Genomic DNA, 11342 nt, shown 5'->3' with positions numbered 1-11342 from the left:
TAAAATAGGACTCGCTAACTTGATTAATTTAAATTTTTTTCACTCAATTCAACTCGATTCAATTTAACGAGAAACTTAAATAAAATTATAGATATTATTTGAATTTATTACTATTATTTACAGGATTCATCCCTAACGAAAGGAAAGCAAAGTATCAAGGCGGCCTTTTCCTTCACTGCCCTTAACAGCCAATTCATCCACCAACAAAAAGTGAGAAAACCGCATAAACTAACCGTCACCCGCCCATTTCTTTTCATTTCCAAGCCATCCCTTCCTCTCTCTCTCTCTCTCGGTTAATGCTATCTTTCTTGTTTTCCATCAAGTGAATAATCGTTCTAAAAGATTATCAGGGCAGCATTACTATTACTGATATGTAGTATACTATACGGTAAGTTTTCGTTTTCGTCTACGTTCGCTTTTGCTTTTGCTTTCGCTTTCGCTTTGATTTGACCCCTAATGGCTCCTTATCACATCTTTTTCTATATCTTGCTTTGAAGTTGGAAAGATGTAGATTCTGTTTTTCTTTCTTTCTTTCTTTTCTCAGTCTAATTATTTATTACTATTAATGTGCCGGCCATGTTTGTTTAGGAAATTCCATGCATTGTTGGTGTTTGAATCTTTGAATCTTTGAATCTTTAATCTCTGAGTTCCATTTTCACACCGGTTATGGCTTGGAGCAAACTCGGATCGCTTTTCTCTTTTCTCAAATTCCAGGGCATTTTGCAGGTTAGTTTCCTTTTATCAAAATCATTTGAACTTTTTTTTTATTTTTACCTCTGTCCAAAATATATTTTCAAATCTTCCTAGAATTATTTTTCATGGTTTGCTCTGGTTTTTTACTTTCCTTAATATGAGTGTTCCTTTATTTGTTTTAATGATTCCTTTCTTGTTTTGTAGCCATTACTATGAACCACGGCCTTTCCTGTTGGGGAGTGTACCTTTCTTGTTTTGAGGAACTTTATTTAAGTAAAATTATAAAATGTAAATGTTAAAAGATTTTAGTTCTTAAAGAAAAAACTTAAATTTAATTCTTAATTTTAGGAGGAATTAAAATTATAATTTCTTCATTTAATAAAAAATTAAAATTGAATGAATTAATTTTTGACAGAGACTAAAATATATATTTAATCTACCCTTAGCTTCACTTCATTCTATACAATAGAAATGCCGGAGAAATAATGATAAATTAAAAGAATAAAAATAAAATTGGAGAAGATAAAATATGATCAAAACACAGCCAATATGTCCAGACATGTGATATATTTTATTTTTTAATCTTTGTAATTTTTTCTTAAATGAGTAATTTGATTTTATTCTTATATGCATGTTAATATGCAACTAAAAATATTAATTCCACATTTTTATTGGTTATTATTGTAGAAAACTAGTTTTATTACCGTATATATTTTACATATTATTAATATGTCAAGGTTTTGTAGTGCTCATATCTAATATGGATAAAGTTGAAACTCGTCTAATCTTAAAGTTTGAATCTTCAGCGGCTGCGACAGCAGCAGCAGCAGCAGGGGCCACCGCAGTCGGAGAGAGCTAGGGAGGCGGCTAAGCGAGCCGAATACCCGATTAGAACATATGGAACGAAAGTGGCTTGGAACCATTTACATGATTGGTTAATATTAATGCTTCTGGTCATCATAGAAGTTGGTTTGTTTGTCATCCATCCATTTTATCGATTTGTTGGAAAGGATATGATGGGTGATCTCAGGTATCCAATGAAAGACAACACTGTCCCACTGTGGGCTGTTCCTGTAAGCATTGATTTCTGCTTATTAGAGCATTTGCTGTTTCGTTTTGTATAAAAATATGCTTTTACTTACGGGATTCATTGATTACATGTGTTTGATCAGATTTACTCGGTTTTGTTACCGATCTGTGTGTCCATCTTCTTCTATTATCGGAGGAAAGATGTGTATGATCTTCACCACAGCGTTTTAGGTAATGCCCATTCTGCTTTAAGGAGTAAAACAGAAGAGTCCTGTGTGTGTGTGTGTGTTTGTGTGTGCATATTTATATAACGGGTTTTGATGATGTTGAAGGGCAGGCCTGTTGTTTGCTGTACTAATTACTGCTGTTATCACGGATGCAATCAAAGATGCTGTCGGTCGGCCTCGACCAGATTTTTTCTGGCGTTGCTTTCCCGACGGAAAAGATGTAAGTCTTGGTATTTTTGTAGTCGGAAGGATAAATTTAACTTTTAACATTTATTTATTTTGTTATTTCTTTTCGGGTCATTTCAACTTTTAATTTTTAAAATTTAGTTAAATTAGTTGCTTTTAGATGAAAACTAATTGAACCATTAACGGTTTAAGTATAATTCATAAATTTTTTAAAAATATATATTTAAAAATTAACAAATTCCAAAAGTTGATAAAATCTTTTAAAAATTTGCCCAATCAAATTAAAAAAATATATTATTAATATATCAAATACTAACCTATATTTTTTTTACTGAATTTAAAAAAAAATTAGTGTTCAATATTTATATTTAGACATGAAAGCGTGATTCTCTAAAATCGTCTGAATATAAAATTAAACCAGAAAAATCTTCTGAATGTGTATATTCAATATAAATAGGTATGTATTTGATAGATATGAACATTATTCCTCAGGTTTATGATAAATGGGGTAACGTTGTGTGTCATGGAAACAAAGCGGACATAAAGGAAGGACATAAGAGCTTCCCAAGCGGTCATGCATCCTGTAAGTACTTCTCTCAGAACCATTTTTATGCTTAGGATAGATAATCCAGAAAACAATAAAAAGAAGATATATTGCATTGCAGGGTCATTTGCAGGGTTAGGTTATCTGTCACTGTACTTAGCAGGAAAAATCCATACATTTGATCGCCAAGGACATATCGCCAAACTCTGCATCACTGTTATTCCTCTGCTCGCTGCATCTCTTGTCGCCGTTTCTCGTGTTGATGACTATTGGCACCATTGGAACGATGTCTTCGCTGGTGGTTTTCTAGGTATTCTTCTCTACATCTCTTATAGATATACGTATCGGAAATGTGGTTACATTGGAATTGTTCGATTTTTACAGGCCTTGTCGTCTCTGCATTTTGCTACCGTCAGTTCTTCCCAAACCCATACGATGATGATGGTAATGCTTTCATTCTCTTCCATCTTTCTTGAACTTAAATAATTTGTTTTAATTTCGAGTCTCATGTATTGATATGTGTTTTACAGGATGGGGGCCTTATGCTTATTTTGATGCACTGTTGGAGGAATTGTCGGATAACAATGGAGATGGGGCTGCTCAAACTACAAATCAACTCACTGCACACCCAACCATGGGGGTTCATATTGTAAATCAAACACAAGGATCAAAAGGTGATTCAGATTATGGTCCAAGCTCAAGATTAGATGACATAGAATTAGGAAGAAGGTGAGATCTCATCTTTCCTGTCATAAAATTGGTTGGATTCCACATCTTAGAGATTGTTCAAATTAAAAGTGAGTTTATATACATATGTATGTTAACTGTAAATTTCAGAATAGTTAAAAAAGGGGCTGTAAACTTACAAAATGTCAGATCTAAGTCTTGGACTCATCATATGCCATATGGAACTATGTGAATTATACATTGTATTATTTTAATTTCTACCATTTTAAAATCATTTGTAAAATTTAATCTAATACGAAAGATTCTTCAAAATTATCAATTTAGTAGTTTTTCTTCATATTTTAATTAAGGGTAAATTACACCAATTGCTCTAAACTTTGTTTAAAATTATATTTTGATTATCTAACTTTCAAAAGTTACGTAATAGTCACTAATATTATTAAATTATTATATTTTTGTCTCTTGATTGTTAACTTCCATTAAAAAATACGGTACACTTTAATTCAAAAGGTTAATAGTTAATTTGGTCATTGAGCTATAGTTAAACAATCATTTAGATATTTTAAAATTTTATTAATAATAATTGTAAAAAGTTAAAAATTCTTAAAATAAATAAATAAAATTCATATAAGAAGGCAATTGCAACAAGGAAAAATGGAGAATTTTGCAGCCAATTTTGCTATATCCAATCTCATAAAAAATCAGTCTTTGAACTTCAGATAAAAAAAATTAAATACCCGTTCACTTCAATCCAACTTGTTTTTTCATTTGCTTTGTTGTTTTACACTCTCTTTATTTTCATCTTTCATTGTTTTTTTTCTTTTTTCTTTCATGCAAATCGTTGTCAACTCCACTATTTCCGAATCATTAAAAATAATATATATGTTTTATTTATAGTTGAAAATAAAATATTGACTTTGAATTTGAGAGAAGATATGGTGAACTTGGAGAAGGAGAAAATACTTTGTATATAAATTTAAAAATCCAAAATTCCAAAACATAAAATTACTTGTTATATAATATATATGTTTTATTTATAGTTGAAAGTGGGATACTTTGTATTATAAACTAAAAGAAAAAGATCTCAAATTTTAATACTTATTATATATTTTTTTCACCTACATTGTAAGTGTGTCATAATCTTGTAATAAATATTATTAAGTATTAATTAACTGTAATTGTAAATAATAATGTAGATTTATAATGATAATAAATAATTAAATCAACAATAATATTATTAATATAATAACATGAAATTCGAATTAGTCCAAACTCTTTAATTGTTTGATTAGAGCTACAAAATAGGATTACAATAAACAACCTATTTTGGCCGAGGAATTTCCTAGCAGTGAAGGTTTTACTTCTATGTGCATGTGGGTGACAGAGAAGGCGCAAAATTTCAAGCATCTCTATATGGTATCTAGCTAGGAAGTAAGTTCTTTTGTTGGTGAGTGATTGAAGGTGCAAGATGACCTAATAGTGTGAACTCAGAATCTATTAAGCTAAGCTCAGCTGGTTCCTTATAAACAAATCCAACTTCATTGCATGCCAATCCAAGTCTAAATGCTCCTACACGAATGCACTTTAATGAGCCTGAATCAAAGTTGAAAAAAGGGAGAGTGAAAAAAATAAAAAATAGAAAGCCATATTGCGAATTCCATTCATAATTAGAGATGATATGGATCGAGCCACTCACTTAGGTCCGAAAGTCCGTCCGAAAAATGAGAGGATTTAGGTAAAAATATAGGCCCAAAAAATGGGCTTGGATAAAAAAAATAAAGCCCGTTTTCCAAACTAGTCGGGCCTCAGGTAAGATTTTTTGGCCCGGCCCAAATTTGCCTAAATTTTTCATTGTCGTTTACTGCTTTTTTTTATGTTGTTTACTGTCATTTTGTTATTATATTGCTACTATTTTGTTGTTATTGTTTGGATATTATATAACTCTTGTTTTATTATTAATTTTGCTACTATTTTAGAGACGTTTGCTTGTTAAATTGCAACTATCTTAGTGTTATTTAAGTATAAAGACTTTTTTAATGTATTTTCAATTTGTTGGGAAACATTTATTTTAATGTTTTTAGTGTATTTGATGTATTATATTTTTTAAAGTCATTTTTATATAAAAAATTTGATATGGGTCGGACTCGATTTTAGTGTTTTTTATCCAATTTGGGTTTGAAAAAAAATTTTAAGCCCATTTTTCGGGTCGGGCAGGACTAGAACCTAGAAAATGGGTCTAAAATTTTACATTGTCTCTGCCCGGCCCATGATTAGGTCTATTCATAATGCTATCTTCATAATTTTTTATTTGATATATTTTAGGAAAAAAATGGTAAATTGTACCCAGTGTGATTCTATTATTAGTAAGTTTACATTTTGATCATTCAATTTCAAAAACTTACAAATTGTTCACTAAACTATTCAAAACTTATCATTTAAGTCAATGCGCCATTAAGTTGTTAATAGATGTCTGATGGATGTTAACTCACTATTCATCATAAGGTAAACTACACTCAAGCTTACTCATCTATTTGTAAGTTTACGCTTTGGTCACTCAATTTAAAAAAAGTTACAAGTTGGTCCTAAACTATTTAAAAGTTTTAGTGTTTTAGGGACCTCTTTCACAATTGTATTCCAATAACCTCGTCATCATCCTATCTCCTTCTTCGGCAAAGAAACACACTAAACCAAAGTTTTGCCCCTCTTTTTTTCAACTTTATGGTTTATTTTTTCTTGAAATGGTCTGAAACTCCGCTAATTTAAACTTGAAACCTTAATGGAAAAGCTCTCCAATCTCCATCCATAGTTATTGGATGACTACCTGACTCAAATATGTTTGTATTCTTAGTGAGATTTTCTCCTTGACCTTTTGGATTGATTGACTGAATCTAAAACATTTGAGTTTCCTTTTTTATATTTTGATTCTCTTTTCATTGATTTTATTTTGTCCTTTTGCTTCTATAAGTCTTGGTTGGGGCTTCCTAAAATATGAACTATCTTCCTTCTTTTATTTGTATTTTTCTTTTCTTTTAATTGTGGTGATAATTGGTTGTTGGTAGGGTAAGAGTGTGTGAATAACTTGATTGTGGACTTTTTTGAAGTTATGGTTTTGGCCAAAGATGAAATGGTTAGTAGGTTAAGAATGAAGGATTGCTTAATTGGTTAGGTTAAATATAAGGCATTGGGTTGACAATAGCTTTGTTAGGGTTTAGGGCTTAAGTTATTATTGATACAATTTGGATTATGGGTTACAAAGTAATGGTGCAAAAATTGAGTGATCAAAGTGTAAACTTGTAACCTTACTAATATTTCAATGACCAACTTGTAACTTTTTGAAATTGAGTGACCAAATCGTTAACTTACTAATAATTGAGTGATCCAAATAGTTAATTTACCCATCCCCTCATCTGACGTCCACTAGCTACTTAACAAGACAGTGACCAACTTGTAACTTACATACAATTTAGTGATCAATTTGTAACTTTTTGAAATTAAGTGATCAAAGTGTAAACATGTTTGTAGAAGCCCAAATTTGCCCGACCCACCAGAGAAAATAAAACAAATAAACCCAAATCAGATGGCCCAATAAAGACCCAAATTCCAACCCACCTAAATCTAACCCTAACAGCCCATAACCTAAACAAAAAAAGAAACCCTAGCCTCCTAATCTCTGGCGCCGCACCACCTGCCCTCTACCATCGCCATTGTTTCGTCCACCTGCTCCACCAGCTTCTCTGACATCTGCAAAACAGAGCAAACACGCAAAGAGCAGCAAAAAATAATAGAAAATAGAAATAGATAGGTTATAAAAGCAAAAACACTATCTTTGTATTTTTTTTAACAACACTAGTGAATACAAAAAAAAACAGATAAAAAAAAGGTTGGCTACAGTGCATCTTCTTCTTCTTTTTTCTGTTTTACGTTTCTTTTTTTATTTTTTTGTTTATTTTCTACAAACCTTTTAAACAAAAAAATAAAAAAACCTTACCTACGCCGTGCTGGAGAGAGGGGAAGGCGAACGAATACCTCCTTTTCTTTTCGGGCTTGGCTCAACTTTCAAAGGATTTGGCCTTGAATCTGGGTTCTATGGGCGTTTTGCTTCAACCGGGGCTAAAAAAAGGCCTATTTTGCACCTCCGGCCGCCGCTTGCGGCAGAGATACGGCGGAGGTGCGCCGAAGCCTTTTGCCAAACCCTAGGCTGGAGCTTTGAGGGCTAGGGAGCCAAGGAGTGCTCTCAAATTTTTTTTAGAAGCTGCTAAAAAATGAATTTTTAGGGTTTTCTTAGCTTTTATAAGCATTTTAAAACTGCGCCATTTTTATATTAAGGGTCAGGTGCCAAAACGGCGCCGTTTTGGCCCTGACCCGCGCGGTGACCCGATCCTGAGGGAGGATCCGCGTGTTTTCTTAAAAAGGGATATTTATGCGCTGGGTCCTTCCGCTTTCGCGTTGTTGTGCAATCTGGTCCCATCTCTTTTTTTTAATTCGGCCGCCTGATTTTTATCGCGTTTCATTTTAGTCCGCGTCTAAACGCTGCGTGCTAGGGTTGAGAATATTGCCTGCTTGGTCCTTCGCCCTTTTATCGCGTTTTATTCTGGTCCCTGGACTATTCTTTTAGTTATTTACAGTTTTAACCCTGAAATTCATTTTAATTTTTAATTTAGTCTTTTTTTATTATTCTGTGTTTTTATTTTTTTATTAATTTTTATTTAAAACTAATAAGTTTAATATTATCACCATTGGTATTATTCATTATTGTTCTTGTTTGCTCATTTGCACATTTTCATTTAAATTTTAAAATTTATTGTATTATAAACAAATATATGTATATGCACATTTTTATATAAATACATGTATATAAAAATATACTTTTATGTGTCTTTTAGAATTTATGCATGCATGTATGTACGCACGTTTCTATGCATATATGTATGCATTTACTTACATATGTTTTCATGAATAATAATCTTGTAATATATACATGTGTATACCTTTTTACATTTCCATAATCTGTTCATTTTCTTTGTTTATTTACTTATTCGTATTCGCGTTAGTTAGAATGAATGTTTTAATTTCACAAATCATATGCTCGCTATTGTGTATCATATTAGTTTGTCCTTTTATTTATTTTATTTTATAGCCTATGTTTGTATTATTTTATTTGCATTATCATCATTATTGTTATTTTACATTCATTTTTTACTCGGATTAGTCAAAAACGGAAAAATTTTAAAATAAAAATAATTCTCGATATTTGAAATCTTCGAGAGAATCAAGTCCTAACGTATTGGGTTCTGATTTCCTTTGTTGAATTTAAATAATCGAAACTATTTTTTATAAAACATAACTAAAAGCTCGTTATTGGGAATTCAACACGTCGTGTCCTAATGCATTGGATATGACACGTTGTTTTCTCGAGACAAGGATTTTTCGTATAAATGCAATATTCAATGTTTAATATTATGAGAAATTGTACCTTAACGTATTGGGTTGCAATTTTTTACATGATTTAAACAATTGAATACCTTTTTAAATTTTATCGTGCAAGTTTTTTAGACAAGCTCATTTCTTAAGAGGTAAAATATCGTGCCCTAATGTATTGGGTATGTCATTTTCTCTTTCTGAAACGAGAGGGTCTTAACAAGTAACTTGATTTATGTAAGTTTTTTTTTAAATAGAGGATCGTATTTTAAATCTCTTCAAAGTTTTCAATTTTCGACACTAAGACAATAATTAATTAACTAGGTACCAATTTTGGGCGTTACGAGTGTGCTAATCCTTCCTCGTACGTAACCGACTCCCGAACTCGTTTTTCTGAGTTATGTGGACCAAAATCGTTGTTTTAATATGTAACACCCTAACCCGTCTCCGTCGCCGAATTAGGGTTACGAGGCATTACCGAACAAACACAACCATTTCATTTTTTTTTCAACCAAACTGATCACATCATGAAAATTTAATTACTTTCGCATAGCTATTATAATTTACAATCAAAATGTAATTAACATCGTACTCAAACCTATACATGCCATAAGATTAAGTTCAAATATTTAACAAAATACCAAAAGAAGTCGATAGTGTGATGGACTATCTTGATGATCCCGAGCTCGTAACGCGTCTCCAAAATCTATAAAATCAAATGGACGAAAACAAACAAGGTAAGCTTTTATAGCTTAGTAAGTCTATAGCATAACAACAAAAATATATATATATTAACAATTACTTATAGACAAATGCATACATAATTATCAACAATTAAAACCGAATGTATATACACTTTATTACTTGCACACTTTCAATTCACATATGTACTTATCATGTGCATAAAATTGATCATACTCATATATACCAATCACCTATTATATTCGTTTGTATATATATAGACTCATTTGAATTTATACCGAATACATAGCTAATACATACATTCGAATATATATATATATACATATTCATCATATACATTTAAATGAGTACATTTATATATATATATCCCAATTGCATACATAAGTAATTATCAAACACATAGGCTCAACTTATATGTATTTAACAACCGCATATACCTAATGTACATATGCCTTTATTATTTGTATACACCAAATGCATACAATTATGTTTAACCAAAGCAAAAACCGGAATGTAGATGTATACTCACCAAGCATATAAAAACCTAATGTTTATGCATTCATAGATTTCATATAACCAAAATCATAGATATCACAATTGCATATTTTCACATAATTTAAATAGATTCACCGGCACTTAGCCTGCTAGGTTTTAAAACTTGATTCAGTACACCGGCTTTTAGCCTGCTAGACCTATAGTCCGAAATGTATCACCGGCATTAAGCCTGCTAGACGTAAAGTCTGAATTATTTCACCGGCATCAAGCCTGCTAGACGTAAAGTCTGTATTACATTCGATCACTTTATAATGATCCAAATTAATAAATTCATATCTTCACTTCCATTTAAAAACTTTTTACATGAACATACATACATAATCGAAACTTTCACATACATTTATAAATTTCATACTTAATTTCATTACAATAACATATACACATACTCTTGTATAATCAAACTTCATATAAGCTTATATAAATGTCCTACTTAAATTCAATAAAAGGACATATATATATATGTAAACATGCTCATTCGAGTACAAGATATACAAATAAATTATAACTTATATATATATATATGTATATATCTATTCAAACTATACATATACAATTATAAGTTACATATTTTAATCCAATCCAAGAGTTTATACTTGTATATACGTATATATATATTCATGCTTATTCGAACATCACCTATTCTTGATTACATTTCATATCTTCATTTCAAACCATGAATTTATACAAGATCATACTTGTATATTCGATTATTATATATATATATATAAAATCTACACTTCAAAATTTATTCAACTAATATACTTTCAATTATAACTTAACATAAAATACAATTAGTATGCATGTATAAATATTAGCTTAATAATTTTTAGTTGCTAATAGACTTACCTCGGACATCAGCAGACACGATCGACTATTCAATTACTTTCGTTTTTCCCCGATCCAAATTCGTTTTCTTCGTTTCTTGATCTTAATTAGACCTAAAGATAGCCGAACTTTGTTGTTCTATTTTCCTTTCTTTTTCTTTTCTCTATTCGGCCAAGATGAAGAACATGGCCCTTTTTAATTTGTTATATTAAACATATATTAGCTTTATTTTTAATTTACTAAATTAACCTTTACATATATATATAACATATATAATAAGGTTACATTAGTCCTTTGCCACCCACTAACTTACATAGTGGATTATTTGCATAATAAAACCTCTAAGTTATAAAGACAACAACAATTAAGTGCTTTTATAATTAACCCCTAAATTTTCATTTTACGAGATTAAGCCCTTTTATTAAATCGGACACTTAAACGACGAAATTAAAACACGAAAATTTCACACAATCAAA

The 11342-nt window shown here is 30.8% G+C and overlaps 1 protein-coding gene across 1 annotated transcript; it reads left to right on the top strand.

The window, feature by feature from the left end:
• Positions 1 to 225: 225 nt before the first annotated feature.
• LOC105766048 (lipid phosphate phosphatase 2) lies at positions 226 to 3626 on the top strand. Its single transcript, XM_012585343.2, has 9 exons — positions 226 to 388; positions 589 to 726; positions 1500 to 1766; positions 1866 to 1953; positions 2060 to 2169; positions 2628 to 2718; positions 2801 to 2989; positions 3064 to 3123; positions 3210 to 3626. The coding sequence occupies exons 2-9, from the start codon at positions 667 to 669 to the stop codon at positions 3410 to 3412; spliced, it is 1068 nt and encodes a 355-aa protein (XP_012440797.1). The 5' UTR covers positions 226 to 388; positions 589 to 666; the 3' UTR covers positions 3413 to 3626.
• The last annotated feature ends 7716 nt before the right edge of the window (positions 3627 to 11342 follow it).

This window comes from Gossypium raimondii, chromosome 5 (genome assembly GCF_025698545.1).
Source record: "Gossypium raimondii isolate GPD5lz chromosome 5, ASM2569854v1, whole genome shotgun sequence".
Classification (NCBI taxonomy): Eukaryota; Viridiplantae; Streptophyta; class Magnoliopsida; order Malvales; family Malvaceae; genus Gossypium; species Gossypium raimondii.
The sequence above is the reverse complement of the archived record's forward strand: the minus strand, read 5'-3'. Positions and strand labels throughout refer to the sequence as shown.